The 16,461-nt window shown below is 36.0% G+C and overlaps 1 protein-coding gene across 1 annotated transcript in view; it reads left to right on the top strand.

Moving 5' to 3' along the window:
• The window catches only part of pdlim5a (PDZ and LIM domain 5a), a 57,277-nt gene extending 43,857 nt beyond the window's left edge, over positions 1-13,420 (top strand). The window contains exons 8-13 of the mRNA XM_056254840.1: positions 6,378-6,472; positions 7,665-7,839; positions 11,420-11,600; positions 12,207-12,327; positions 13,021-13,136; positions 13,218-13,420. Of these exons, the coding sequence (XP_056110815.1) occupies positions 6,378-6,472; positions 7,665-7,839; positions 11,420-11,600; positions 12,207-12,327; positions 13,021-13,136; positions 13,218-13,307 (778 nt within the window). The 3' untranslated portion in view covers positions 13,308-13,420. The remainder of the gene's footprint in view (positions 1-6,377; positions 6,473-7,664; positions 7,840-11,419; positions 11,601-12,206; positions 12,328-13,020; positions 13,137-13,217) is intronic.
• Positions 13,421-16,461: the final 3,041 nt, after the last annotated feature.

A 16,461-nucleotide genomic window follows, 5' to 3' on the forward strand; every position in this document is an offset into this window, starting at 1 on the left:
ACATCCTGACTGCAAATCAATAATAGAAGTGGTCTAAATATTAAAACAGGTACATAAATCTTCTGTGGAAGTCTCAGGACCAAAAAAAGGCAGAAATCTCCACTTCAACAGCACACTTGTTTTACTCCTTTCTATATTCTGAAGATTTTTACAAAGGGTTTGTTCATATATCATTCACATGTTATATATAATTAAATCTATCTATATCTATATATATATATACACACACACTCACCTAAAGGATTATTAGGAACACCATACTAATACTGTGTTTGACCCCCTTTCGCCTTCAGAACTGCCTTAATTCTACGTGGCATTGATTCAACAAGGTGCTGAAAGCATTCTTTAGAAATGTTGGCCCATATTGATAGGATAGCATCTTGCAGTTGATGGAGATTTGTGGGATGCACATCCAGGGCACGAAGCTCCCGTTCCACCACATCCCAAAGATGCTCTATTGGGTTGAGATCTGGGGACTGTGGGGGCCATTTTAGTATACAGTGAACTCATTGTCATGTTCAAGAAACCAATTTGAAATGATTTGAGCTTTGTGACATGGTGCATTATCCTGCTGGAAGTAGCCAAGTAGTACATGGTGGCCATAAAGGGATGGACATGGTCAGAAACAATGCTCAGGTAGGCCGTGGCATTTAAACGATGCCCAATTGGCACTAAGGGGCCTAAAGTGTGCCAAGAAAACATCCCCCACACCATTACACCACCACCACCAGCCTGCACAGTGGTAACAAGGCATGATGGATCCATGTTCTCATTCTGTTTACGCCAAATTCTGACTCTACCATCTGAATGTCTCAACAGAAATCGAAACTCATCAGACCAGGCAACATTTTTCCAGTCTTCAACTGTCCAATTTTGGTGAGCTCTTGCAAATTGTAGCCTCTTTTTCCTATTTGTAGTGGAGATGAGTGGTACCCGGTGGGGTCTTCTGCTGTTGTAGCCCATCCGCCTCAAGGTTGTGCGTGTTGTGGCTTCACAAATGCTTTGCTGCATACCTCGGTTGTAACGAGTGGTTATTTCAGTCAAAGTTGCTCTTCTATCAGCTTGAATCAGTCGGCCCATTCTCCTCTGACCTCTAGCATCAACAAGGCATTTTCGCCCACAGGACTGCCGCATACTGGATGTTTTTCCCTTTTCACACCATTCTTTGTAAACCCTAGAAATGGTTGTGGGTGAAAATCCCAGTAACTGAGCAGATTGTGAAATACTCAGACCGGCCCGTCTGGCACCAACAACCATGCCACGCTCAAAATTGCTTAAATCACCTTTCTTTCCCATTCTGACATTCAGTTTGGAGTTCAGGAGATTGTCTTGACCAGGACCACACCCCTAAAGGCATTGAAGCAACTGCCATGTGATTGGTTGATTAGATAATTGCATTAATGAGAAATTAAACAGATGTTCCTAATTATCCTTTAATGTGAGTGTATACATATATATATATATATATATATATATATTTCTGGCTGTTTCTGATTTATGGACTATGGAGTGATAAAAAGAGATCTCCAAAATCTCCTCTGTAAAAACAGATTGCTGTCAACAGAATGAAACAAGAATTTTGAACCTGGCTATATCCAATGTTCAAATTTCTGTTCTGGAAATGTATGAAAATGAGTGCATATTGAATTAGATAATGCCTCATTTGCATATATGAGCATACATTTTCAGAGAAGTTTTAAATCAAAAACATTTTTATAGTTACATATTAAAACCATGCAGAAAGTAAACTCTAAATGTTATTGTTAATATTATAATAAGGAATGTTTCTTGAGCAGCAAATCAGCATATTAGCATGATTTCTGAAGGATCATGTGACACTGAAGACTGGAGTAATGATGCTGAAAATTCAGCTTTGATCACAGGAATAAATTAAAGCAATAATTTATTTATTGCTTAAAATGACCTGTTCTAAATTCGCTGTAAACCACGGCTTCACTGGGCTTATTGCTTTTGTATAACGGTTAGTTCATGAACATATTTATTTGAATATTTATTTAAACACACAGATGCAGTGGATCAGTAATACTGACGGCATGAGGTCACAGGTGTATGTTTGTAGAGTCATTTACAACGGCTTTGAACGCGGCTCAACCAATCAGAATCAAGGACCGGAACTATCCTTTTTAAAATCCATTGTAAATTTGTAATAATATTTCACAATATCATTGGTGGTGAGCATAAGAGACTTCTTTCAAAAACATAAAAAATCTTACCAACCCCAAACCTTTGAACGGTAGTGTATATGTGATAAATGGGCTCAGATTATCACTATGTGCATGTTTACAGTAAGACAGATTTCATCCCGTCCTCATGGATGTGTGTGTGATGGAAAACTTCCTGTGTGTTTTGTTATCGCTCCTCTCTGATTCGATTAGCTTGCTGTGCTGCTCCAGTCTGATTGGATTATTTGCTCTGTAATGAATCTGATTGGCTGAGAGCCGTAACGATCGGTCTTATATCTGGGTAGACGGGACATGTGAAGATGTGTCTGTTTTCTGTCGTTCCCGTGTGTTTGTGTGCTCCTCCGCTGCTATACCCTGCTCTCACCATGAGTTATCTTTTCCTTCGTCCTCTAACACTTTTTTTCTGCTGATGACCAATTGGTCTACAGATGTCTCTCATTCCGTACTGTATATGAAGGATTATCAATTTCATTAACAATAAAGTACCAAAAGTGCTGATGTACTACCATCAGCACAGCAAAAGTTCATTTATTTCAGTAATTCAACTTAAAATGTGAAACTAATATATTATATAGACTCATTACATGCAAAGTGAGATATTTCAAGCCTTTACTTGTTATAATTGTGATGATTATGGGTTACAGCTTATGAAAACCTTTTCACAATATTCTAATTTTGAATTTGGAGTTTTCATAAGCTGTAAGCCATAATCATCACAATTATAACAAATAAAGGCTTGAAATATCTCACTTTGCATGTAATGAGTCTATATAATATATTAGTTTCACCTTTTAAGTTGAATTACTGAAATAAATGAACTTTTGCACGATATTCTAATTTTTTGAGTTTCACCTGTATACAGTAAGTACATGGATGGCATTACCATCTGATATCAGCAGAGTACTGTAACAGGGCATGTTTGTTTGGTGTTTTAAATTGAATATTAAAGTAAATGTCAAAGTGAAATATAAATAGACATCTAAATATATATATGTATATCTGAGTAAAACTGCTTCTTAAAAGAGCAGTGTACCTTGAAATGCAATGTAAGTCGCTTTGGATAAAAGCGTCTTCCAAATGCATAAATGTAAATGAGAAAAAATGTAGGGCGGGACTTGATATTGTCATGGGGAATTGATTGGATGGTTGTGGTTTGCTATTGGTGGATCTCATGTGAGTGACAGGTTGCCCCGCCCTCACGCCAGTAAACACATGATCATCAGAGAAGAGAAGAGATGACGCAGCTATAGGGAAGTCATTTTGATTAAAGATTAAGAATTTAAATTAATTTAAAAAAAAGTTTATATGTATGGATAAATAATCATAAATAATATTACATAAATAGTAAGAATTGTAAATTTTGATTTCATGAGGACTTTACATGATTAAATGATTGATTTTAATTAATGTTTATCAATGCAGTTAAATACACCAATAAAATAACTCATTTATGTTAATTAATTCATTAATAATGTAAATATAATGTATTATTATTAAATATGTTTAGCATTTGCCAGTAGCTTTATTAACTGGTTCACCTATATTGAGTTTTTTCTACTTCTTGACCTCCATAACTACTGTATAATGTTTTAAGTAATGCAGTAACCCAAACATATTTTGATACCAAGAAAAGTCTGAATGTCACTGCATAATATAACAAAATATCCAATATAGAGTCGTTTCTCTTCACTTTTCTTAATAATTTTTCTGAAGTCTCAATGCGTTTGAATGCACATTTATTGGATGTATGAAGTTGTCAAGTTCACACAGGTGTAGAGAATCACATTAACCACAAACAAACACAAAGTCATCTGACTTAATTATTCAACCCTAAATCTGTTGTTTTATTATTTAAACCTGTACGGACGTCTTTTCTGAAATTTGTGTGTGTGTGTTTTGGTGAAGCTGCGTGTACGTGTATCATGGCTGTGGAATATTTCATCAGTATCCGGATTCAGGACTGAATGGTGGTCCTTTCGGTTTCTATGGCTGCCGTTGCCATAACACTCTGTCTCCGGGGGCTTGTAATTCGGCCGGAGAGATTGACAGAGCGCAGTTGTGTGGCAGAGAATCCGGGTGGTACAGTACGTGTGGGTATGAGTGTGTGTGTGTGTTTGTGTTGGCCACACAAGAGCCAAACTTCTGTCTCCCTGTCCATCAACATTCACTTCGTGCCTCACTAAATTTAAGCTGCTGGACGACACAGCCAGACCTGCTGAGGATTTAATGAGCGAATGTCTGTCTGTACAGTAGAAATGAGCTGGATCTGCTGTGTGTGTGTGTGTGTGTGTGAGCTGCGTGTGGCTTTGGCTGTTTACAGTGGAGTACTAGCATATTGCTTAGTGCATACTACATATATAAATATATAAGAAATCAAATATAGAGTCTTGTCTCAGTATGCTGCAGGATCTTTTCTCTTCACTTTTCTTAATCATTTTTCTAAAGTCTCAATTCATTTTAAAGCACATTTGTTTGGTGTACATGAAGTTGTCAAGTTCACTCAGGTGTAGAGATCGCATTAACCACAAACAAACACAAAGTCATCTATTCAACCCTAAATGCTGTTTTATTATTTAAAACTGTACAAACGTCTTTTTTTTACATTTGGGCTTTTTCTTTTGACACACACACACACACACACACACACACGCACGCACGCACGCACGCACGCACGCACGCACGCACGCACGCACACACACACACACACACACACACACACACACACACACACACACACACACACACACACACACACACACACACACACACACATCATATTTTTTATATAAAAATATACATAATGTACATTCACAGTCTGATCAAATATTGAGTCAAGAATGAGAAAAATAATTGTGGATGATGTTATTACTTTTTTGCTCTGGTTTATTTCCACACTGAAAATGGTGGGATGCATTGACGAATGCTTTGCATTGTGGGATACATTATTGCCCCGGCGAGTGTGCTCTGGTTCCACTATGCTGCACATGTTGGCAAATGCAGGATTCTGAGTTTCACAAAAACAGGTCCAGATCTCATTTCTCAGAAACAAAAACATTAATCTGCATATTAAATACAGCCAATGTTAGGATTAAGATCCTAAAACATTTGAATTTCTTCACAATACATTAAGACCTTTTACTTTTTTTGTATTTCTTATTATTCTCAACAAACCCTAAATAGATTCGTATTACTTTGGTACAGTATTTTTTAGGAGAAAAAATACTGAAATTAAGTAGTTTTTATCTACACACAGTACACTACCGTTCAAAAGTTTTTTTAAATAGTTTTTTCTGCAAGCGTGCATTAAATTGATCAAAAGTCACAGTAAAGACATTTATAATGTTACAAAAGATTTCTATTTCAAATAAATGCTGTTCTTTTGAAATTTCTATTCATCAAAGAATACCGTAAAAAAAACTACCTGTTTTTTTTTCTACAAAACTATAAAGCAGCACAACATTCTTAACACTGATAATCAGAAATGTTTCTTGAGCAGCAAATCATCATATTAGAATGATTTCTGAAGGATCATGTGACACTGAAGACTGCAGTAATGATGCTGTATAAATTACATTTTAAAATATATATTACAATACTCGACTCGACGCCTGTGAAGAGATGACTCAACGACGGCGATATGTTTTTTCTATGTACATTTCTGAAATGCACTTTCTGTAAAGGTGCTTTGAAACAATGAAAAGCGCTTTACAAATACATTTGAATTGAATTGAACAATAATCATTTTTTATTTTAAATTAGAATAATATTTCACAATAATACTGTTTTTTACTGTGTTTTTGATTAAATAAAAGCAGCAGAATTTCAGACTTCTCTTGAATACCCTCAAACTATAACATATACTAATACATAATTTAAAATAAATCAAAATTACACTAATAATTTTTTGTTTGATTTTGATGCAAAATCTGGCACAATTCTACTGGTTTTATAAAGTACTGTACATAATCGGTTAGTAGGTAGTTTGGAATTTGACTTTCTCTATCACTCTTCTTGTCTTGCTCTTATAAATATCTCTCTCTCTCTCTCTCTCTCTCTCTCTCTCTCTCTCTCTCTCTCTCTCTCTCTCTCTCTCTCTCTCTCTCTCTCTCTCTCTCTCTCTCTCTCTCTCTCTCTCTCTCTCTCTCTCTCTCTCTCTCTCTCTCTCTCTCTCAGCGAGGAGCTGGATGATCCTCAGCCCAACACTCATGTCACCTGTCCTGTTAAGACCATGACCAAAGCCCCAGGAACGCCTGTCAGAAACACAGCAGGTAATCAGCTCATGACTCTCTCTGTCCAGATACTGACCACAGTGTCTTCCAATAAGCACTGTGTATATAATGCTGCACGTGTATATAAACTAAATATGCGACAGTATGTCTAAATATGTCTTGGTCACTGCAGCTTCCCGAACACACACACAAAATATTAAATACCTTCAGCCGGAGCAAAGGCTGGATATAATTTATTAGTTTATTGTCATATACATACAGCGCTTCCCAGCCGTTACATATCACATACCCAGCACTTGATTCGTCCTGGTGAAATATTTCACTAAAACGCACCTTTTTTTCCTTCCTTCCTTTCGTTGTGTTTTTAATTGTCCTTTTTGAATTTTCTCTCGTATCTGTTTTGCCTCCATTGCTGGACCTCTCAACTGCGTATCTTAATGAAACTCTGCAAAATAGTGTCTGACAACAAAATTAAGTTTTAAACACGGTCACATTTTAGAGAATGCAGTTAATATTTCTATCATTTATGATTAATCTCATCAACCCACAATTTCAGAAAATTAATTTTTTATTACTTGACCCCCCGACCCATGGATTACCCACGGTGTCCGCAGATATAACCGTGACCCGCATGTCACTAATATACTCTACTTTACCAAGTAAATTTAACACACTGCGATAGTCTTTTCTTCCCTATTGTGGCATATATATATATATATATATATCAAAGTAAAATGGCTTTTTTGTTTGATATTGTCATACAAAAAAGATATTGTCATGGGGAATTGATTGGATGGTTGTGGTTTGCTATTGGTGGATCTCATGTGATTGACAGGTTGCCTGCCCTCACATCAGTAAACACATGATCATCAGAGAAGAGATGAGATACCGCTGCTATAGGGAGGGGAAGTTATTTTGATTAAGTATTATCAGGGTAAAAGAAAATAAAAAAATGATTATGTGCACGAATAAATCATTGATGATAAATACTGCAATGTTCCATAAAAAATAAGAGTTGTCAGTTTTGATTTCATGATGACTTTAACTGCCATTATTCCACTTGAAGACAAATTGACGTATCGTTTCTGTTTTAAGGTTAGGATTAAGTAATAATACTTAATTGTAATACTTCAGATATATTTAAGCTGCAGGCCTTAGGTAGCCGACGCACCTTAAGACAAGCTAAAGCTCTAACAAGTGTTTGTGTGTTTGGGTTTGTGTCTTTTGGCAGGTCTCATTACTCCCACGTTTGGTGTCGTGAGCAACAGTACACCTTTAGGCCCCGCCTTAGACCGCCCCATGCCCCGCCCACACCCAAAAGACGAAGCCTCATTGGTCCAGATGGCAGAACACATCCCTGCCGGCACACGCACTCCTATGTGTGCTCACTGCGACATGGTTATCAGGTATGCAAACAAGTATTCAATGAAATAGTCCATTTTTTGCTTTGCTTTGTAAGATGCGGAGTCAGAATATGTCCAAAATTAGGTCTCATATCAGGCTACACGATGCTGTTTACCATTTGAAACAGCCTTTGTGTTGGGATTATGCCTCTGATTCCCTACAGTGCTGTCTAGGTAGGAAACTCACAAGCTTTTGGAATGAATATACAATATAAAAAAACTGTATAATGCAAAATGAATGTGATATCTCAAAACACGTTTAACAACAACTGGCACTATTGCTTCATTGTTGTTTAATTGGAACACATACTGACATTGACATTTCGTTTTCTCTGCACCTTTAGCACAGTATTACAGGATGTCGAATCACAATATCATTAATATAGTTTCGCCATGAAAATGTCACATAACACATGTTCATACTGATTAGCTTTCCTCCATGTGATCTTTCATTTACACTTCTTACCCTCAAATCTGCAGCTCTTCTGATTCTGTTCTAATAGTGAATGAGCTGCATATGTAGGCAGCATTATAAGGCATCATGGAAGCATATCTATCCCTTTTTATTAATATAATATAACATTTATTATTAATATAATTATCATTAATAAATTAATCAAATGAGTTTAGTAAAATAAAAAGGATTTATTAAAACAATTCATTTAAACTTAAATGGAATATTTCTTCTAATATTTGTATATTAATTATTATTAGTAATATATTATAATATGAACATAAACAGACATTTTCTTCCAATATCTGTCTAATTATTCTCAATAGAATATATTAATATAATTAATTCTTTAATTATAATTTATAATTCCTTAAGAATTTATAAAAAAAATTTTTTTAGACATTGACTAATTCTTACAATATCTATAATTATTATTAATAAAATATATTAATATAATTAATTAATTAACTAACTAACTAACTACCTAACAAACTATATAAAAAAATCATATAAACCTAAATGGACTATTTCTTCCACTATTTTGTGGGCTAAATATGTGTGTGCTTATTAAAGTATTGTGTTATTAGCTCAGCAACAAGCTACTGTAAGAAACTCTAAAATCAATGAAGCAACACTCGGGTTTCAGAAATTTAAATCCCATTCATTTCCTTCATAGATAAATTGTTTTTGTGACTGACTGACTCTCTAATCTCTAATGACTCTAGGTTTTGAACTGGAGCTTCTGTTTCTCCATCTTTCCTCTGGCTGTCTCTCTCTTCCACTTTGAAAATGAGATGATTAGCTTAAGAGCGATATTTAATAACAATAGTCACTCTAAACTCACCTCTTACTTTCACAGACCACCTTATCTAACAAGAAACACACACCTGTGTAACACACACCAGATACCACACACTCACGGCGGCAAAAAAAGTGTAGACTTAGTTACCTGTGTGTGTGTGTGTGTGTGTGTGTGGTTATTAGTAATTAGGATCAGTCTCTTCTCACAGAGCCTTCATTTAGCAAATTAAACCCTGAATATTTATTCCACATGAGAGTAAGCATTACACCAGACTGTCACACACACACACACACACACACACATACACACACACACACACACACATTCTCAGTTTCACTAGCACACTAAATTACCTCTGATATTCAGATATTTGCTGAAGCCGTTAGTGATCAAAGGTGAAGTGTGTAATTTACGTGCCAAAAATATTCCAATTCCTTTGGTCAAGTCAAGTATATTTGTATAGCAGTTTTCACAATACACATTGTTTCAAAGCAGATTTACTGAAAATCATGATGCTAATGTTTATAATATGTTAATATCTTCACATTTCGCAGATTAGAGCTGGGCAATAATATAGTTTACATTTTGTGATGATATGAGCGAGTATTGAGATTTGCTATAGTGTGTATACTGTATATATGTATATATATATATATATATATATATATATATATATATATTGTATGCAGCTCAAGTTGGTCTTACATACTTGCATATACAACTTATTTATGAGTGTATGTGATATATGAGTGTACTGTTATGTATATGTTATGTATAACGTGTTATGTTATGTGTATATATTAGGGGTGGAACGGTACATGTATTCGTATTGAACCGAAACGGTACGGGCGTCACGGTTCGGTGCACGAATTTACACGGAGAATACACGGTATAAAAATAAATAAAACTCGCGTGCAAATTAATTAATGTAATGCGGAACTACTGTTAGATACGCGGGTTCTTTAGGGACACATAATCTGTACCATCGGGTTAGCTCTGAACGCGCGTTCACTTCAAACGTTGGCTTTATATGCGCGTCCTATTGACTAGCGTCGAACTAGACGCGATAGACGCGAATTTGACGCTCTATTTGCGTTTGGTGTGACCGCACAATGAACAGGCTGCGATGTCAAGATTGAAATGCTGGAGTGTGTGTGTGTGTGTGCGCGAGAGAGAGAGGCGCGGGCGCGATCGAACAGTGGAAACATAAAAAAAATACTCGGTCATTTTGTTCATACAAATCATTAAACCTAAAAAGTGTTTACTTATATGTGTGTACACTCCCAATAAAACACAACATTGTGCTTTTGTCACACTGTAAACTCTTGTCAAACTGTAACCTACAACTGTCACCCAACCAAAATCACACACAGACTGTTTTAAAAGCAAAACATATTTATCCAACTCCATTTCAAAACAGTCTGTGTGTTCCATCTTTTTCATCATATTGCATTGGTTTTCATTTCTTGTCCTCGGAGCACTAATCTTACACATTTTACATTGATTAAAAAAGAAAATCGAATGTGTTTTTAATGGTAGTATTATTTTAAACAGAAATCAATTATTTATAATTCAGATGAGAATAATGTTACATTGTTAATTAATAATGTTAATTAAAATTAAGGAAAACAAATATATTGATCTGAAATCTAGCAAATTAATTTTAAATTAATTCAGGTACAATTACCAAACATATCGCAAGGTCTTTTTGTCTTTTTATTCATTTAATTAATAAACTAATTATATAAAACTATTGTCAGTGCACTACAAATAAACGGGTTCTTTGCCTTTATTAATAAAACTTATTTAAAAAATACAATGCCTTCTGCATTTTTGTTTTGCTTTTCCCTCCATTGTACCGAAATCGTACCCAACCGTGATGTCTGAACCGAGGTATGAACCGAACCGTGACTTCTGTGTACCATTCCACCCCTAATATATATATATATGTGTGTGTCTCTAATAGATGTAAAAAAAAAAGAAAAGAAATCAGCATAATTTCATGTGTAAAGCCACAGTTCACTTCCGGGTCAAAACGGACCTAGATGCAATAGGAGGGTTAAAGGTCCACTGAAGTGCTTTGAAACCAATAATCCAGCAAAGCGTTCCTTCTATGGGGTATTTATGGAATAAATATTGCAAAACAGACTGTGGTTGGTGGCTTGTTAGTCTCTTACCATCTAGGTTTCCTTTCCCAGAATAATTGGAATAATTGCAAATTGGACCAAAAATTTGGCCATGTCACAACATAATATTCACCCAATGTACAATAGCACAAAATCTGTATTGCTGTTTGATGTGAGTGTGTGTTTTCTGGTGTGGTTCAGGGGGCCGTTCCTGATGGCGATGGGTAAATCCTGGCACCCGGAGGAGTTCACATGCGCTCACTGCAGCGTGTCTCTGAGCGAGCTGGGGTTTGTGGAGGAACAGGGCTCTGTCTACTGCCAACACTGCTACGAAGAGTTCTTCGCTCCGACATGCTCACGCTGCCAGCACAAAATCCTGGGGGTCCGTGACTGTGTGTTTCATAAACATGAAATATACTCAATCTCTAACTGCCTGTCAAACGCTTGAGCTTTTGGCTCGGCTATGCAAATATATTCACACACAGAGAGACATTAATGTGTCTTTTAGGACTGTTTGAACATTCTTTTCTTCATTTTATGTGCGTGTACACTACCGTTCAAAAGTTTAGGGTCAGTAAGATGTTTGATTGATTTTACATTTGTCAGAAGTGACAAAAGATTTGCTTTTCAAATAAATGCTGTTCTTTCAGACTTTCTATTCATCAAAGAATCAGTTTTCACAAAAATATTAAGCAGCACAACTGTTTTCAACATTAGAAGGATTTCTGAAAGATCATGTGACGCTGAAGACGTGGAGTAATGATGCTGAAAGTAATTGAATAAATTGCGTTTTAAAATGTAAACCGTTATTTTAAACGGTAGTATTTCACAATATTTCTATTTTTTTTATATTTTTAAATCAAATAAATGCAGCTTTGGTGAGCATAAGAGACTTTTTTCAATAACATAAAGTAATCGTACCGACCCCAAACTTTTGAATGGTAGTAAATGTGTATTGTGTAACCATGATGATGATGTGTTTTAACAGGAAGTGATCAATGCACTCAAGCAGACCTGGCACGTGTATTGCTTCCTCTGTGCATCCTGCCAGCAACCGATAAGAAACGATACTTTTCACCTCGAGGATGGAGAGCCGTACTGCGAGAGAGGTGTTTGTTTGTCTATTGCTTTCTATAGACTTCTATTACTTTTTAATACTGAGCTAATGGTGTTTTAGACCAACTAACTCCCATACAAACCTTTCTGCATTAAATTCAGTTCAAGTCAAGTTTATTTGTATAGCGCTTTTTACAGTACATATGTTTCAAAGCTGCAACATTTGTTTCAAATTTGCTTGTTTCAATCTTAAGTAAGAGATGAGTGTATCCACCAGAGATGAGTGTATCCACCAGTAATGTCTATATGGCAGTCATATAGAGCTTTAATTTAGTACATGTCATGTGGTTAATGTTATGTTTACATGACATATAGATGTACATTAAGACAATATTTTGTGTGTTTTTTTTCCTCATGGGGAATGTTGGCCGTTCCTGTCAATGTAGAAAATTTCAGCTACAAAATAAGAAGATCCTACACAATTATGTGTTTTTAATATCGCAATTAGTTCTCTTAGACAGTTATGAAGTCTCCAGCGTCTCAGATGTTTCTCCTAAAAAAGACTCCAGTAATGACTTGTGCTTTCAAAAGAATAATAACAAGATCTGGAATTGTCCTCACATTTGCAAGTATCTCATTTTGGAGCCAATGGGTTTTTTGAATGGGTTTTTGGTTAAATGCAGAGACAATATAAGTGTCTCTGAGCACTTTAGATAAAGTCGTTGATACTGTAATTGTGTCTTCAGATTACTACGGTCTGTTTGGGACGGGTTGCCGTGGCTGTGATTTCCCAATAGAAGCAGGAGACAAGTTTCTAGAGGCCCTGGGCGGCACCTGGCACGACACCTGCTTCGTGTGCTCAGTACGTGTGTGTTCAGGTTTGTCTGAGAGTGTTAGGGTATTCATTGAGTGTTGTGTGATGAGTGTCTGTTGTTCTCTTCAGGTTTGCAGCGTCAGTCTGGAGGGCCAGACCTTCTTCTCCAAAAAGAACAAACCGCTTTGCAAGAAACACGCTCAGACTCTCAAAATATAAAAACACTCCATAACTGTTGAAGTATGTGCAAAAAATGTAAAGAACACATATTTACAACAATATAAATATCACATACTCAAAGTAAAAGCAGTTCTGATGAGGTTTGAAATGAAGAATGATCTGTTTGAAGGTGATTGTGTGAGAGCTGGAGTTTGAAACTCTTATTTTATCAGATCAAAGTATCGGAAAGTTTTTTCTTTATCTTTTCTTTTGCTTTTCTCTCTTTTAACCTTCTCACTTCACACAAATGTGTGCATTATTTATAAAATACACTGTATATAAAAAAAGGTTGTTTAAACTTAAAAAAAGTAAGTGTTTATGCTGCTTTAAATTTGTAAGTTTAGTCAACTTGAAATGTGAAGTTGTACTAAATGACAACTTGGATATTTGAGTTGACTAAACTTCAGATTTTAAAGGAAGCACGAACACTTCCTTTTTTAGTTGAAACAATATTTTTTTTACAGTGGACCAAAACAATTGGAATGAGAACATACTTGAGAGTAAATGCACATTCATTTATCTAATGTTGTGTTGCTGTGATGATGTATTTTTGTAGGTCAACGCAGAAGTTCGCATCACTTTGGTTCTCTCCTTCGTCAAAAAGCCAGTATTGTTCTATTGGCTTTAGGGTTATTGCAGAAAATAAGCTCTGTGACCAAAATGAACACCAATTTTATGAATTTTGAAGCCTAAATCCAATCACCAGAAGCAAAAGCTAAACAAACTAAACCAAGGGCGAATAACTTAAACACCACCACCATAAGTTTCCAACAACTCTCTCAATCTTTATTTAAAATCTACAAGTTGGAAGGTTCGAGTGAGAATAGTTTGCAAGAGCATGATTATAAACAGTGAGGCATTGAAAGCGACTAGTGTGTAGATGAGTTTACGGTCACCGTGATTTTGCCAAGTAAAACATGTTCTTGGAACAACATTCCTGTCTGAAAATGTAGAGCTAACCCCATCCCTATCCCTAACCCTACCCATAACTTTTCCCTACAATCAGATAGTGAATAACACTGATGTAGAAGCACCTAACCCTGGTTGTAAGCCTAAACTTGACATTGGTTGATTGGAATGCTGTTCCAGGATCAATAAAGATGTTGTGTTGGTGAAATCACATTCACCATGAGTTTATCTGTTCGGCGGGTGATTGTTTAAAAGCCTAAATTCAATCAAAGCGATCGAGTCGCTGAAACCGCTCAATTCATATGGATTAGTTTTACGATCTCTTTATGAACTTTTTGAAGCATGAAAGTGGTAGTTGCGTAGCTGTCAATGGAGGGACAGAAATCTCTCAGATTTCATCAAAAAGATCTTCATTTGTGTTTTGAAGATGAACGAAAGTCTTACGGGTTTCAAATGACATGAGTGTGAGTAAATGATGACAGAATTTTCATTTTTTGGTGAACTATCCCTAACTGTAGTCCCATAGCACTTGTAAGCAACCGCCTTTTTCAAGACACATGAAAGCTTTAAAAAATCGTGAGTGGGGTATTACTGATGAATTTTGTGTCATAGAATAAAACGTGAAAATATCTTGAGCTTGTGTTCACCACAGAGCTTATTTCAAACATTTAACCAAAAACCCATTTGCTTCAAGACGATGGAACCGCAAGTACAAATTGCCAACTTGTGTTGGGTTTTAGGACTCATTCCTGCAGCTCTCTATCGCCAACATATCATGAAAAGGCTTATGCTGCCTTACACTTATATAGCGAACTTCACAAAATATGTATGTTTAGTAACATAATGAAATGAAAACTCATGAAATGTGTTCTGTCAGTCATCTGCTGTTCTGTTCTTAAAGCAGCACTAAGTAGGACTTCCGTTTTTGTCAAACAGCGACCCCTAGAGTCGCTGTGGAGTACTTGTACTGTCGTGAATAGCACTCACGCAGAGATGGCTCGCCGGATCCCCTCCCCCTGTACACCGGTACCTGTTCAGTAGGATGGACGCTGTAACGAGTGGAAATAAGGTGTGGCCCCTTTAAGAGCTGCGCGCGCCCAACACCACATGTATACGGCGCCGGGTTATTTCTGTTTGATGCTCATTTTATCAGATCTGTTTTTTGCCGTAAAGCAATTCGTTACCTCACGAGACCTGATATCACACGATACTTCCTAACACTGAGGCCGGCGGCTCGCTGGCCCAAAGTTGCAAGGCTGGTTTTGCGGCTCACAGGCACCAGGGGGGTGCGAGACGACCACCATTCAACACGAAATCAGTAATATAAACATTACAATGACTCCAAAGCTGTTCGGTTAAGGTAAAAAAGTTACTTAGTTCACCTTTAAAGGAACAATGCTGTCAGAAAGGTAAATTCAGTCATGATTTACTCAACATCAACATCATGTTCACTTGCTTGCTTCTGTGGAACACATAAAGGGTTTATAGCAGAATATGGACTCGTTTTACGGTGCTTTTTTGTGTCATTTTCAGAGCTTGGCAGCCTCTTCTAAACTGCGCCTTTTGTGTTTCACAGAAGAAGGAACATCATATGCATTTGGAAAAGTGAATTAAAGGGGAACGTATTTATTTCAAGCTCTGGGATAGTGGGCAACTTTGCTTTTACTGTATCATGTGCTTGTTTTTATGTTTATTGTTTTGTTTTTTGATTTTGATATTAGATTTGCACTTTTAATGATTTCTGTTTCCGTAACACTGTTAAAACTCCGATGTGCTTTTATATAAGTTTAATAAAAATTTAATGTCAACACTTTGCCATCTTCTCAATTTATTATTTTAACTCTTATTTGTAACTATCCTAATTATCACTCAAGCAGAAAATGTGTAACAAAACTTATATGGAGAACTGTACATTAATTGCATTTTTTTTTGTTTAACTTTTTACTTATACTATACTTTTACTATACGTTTAGTTATTTATTTTTGATTTTTTAGTAACTTTTTATTATTGAATTTTCAAGAAAATGTTTTACGTATAGTAAAAATGGAAAATAAACAGAACAAAGGCATATAAATTCTGTTTTTGAGGTATACAGATTCACAAATATTGATTATTGATTTGCTACTCAGTCCATTTCTCCCATATGTTGGAAATTGATCCTTTTTGAATGTCAAAAGGAGAGTCAATTCTTCCATGTTTATTTTAATGAAACCTTTTAAGACAGCATCACTGTTATTGCTCATG

Source organism: Rhinichthys klamathensis, unplaced genomic scaffold (assembly GCF_029890125.1).
Source record: "Rhinichthys klamathensis goyatoka isolate OS25496 unplaced genomic scaffold, OSU_Roscu_1.1 h1tg000114l_1, whole genome shotgun sequence".
NCBI lineage: Eukaryota > Metazoa > Chordata > Actinopteri > Cypriniformes > Leuciscidae > Rhinichthys > Rhinichthys klamathensis.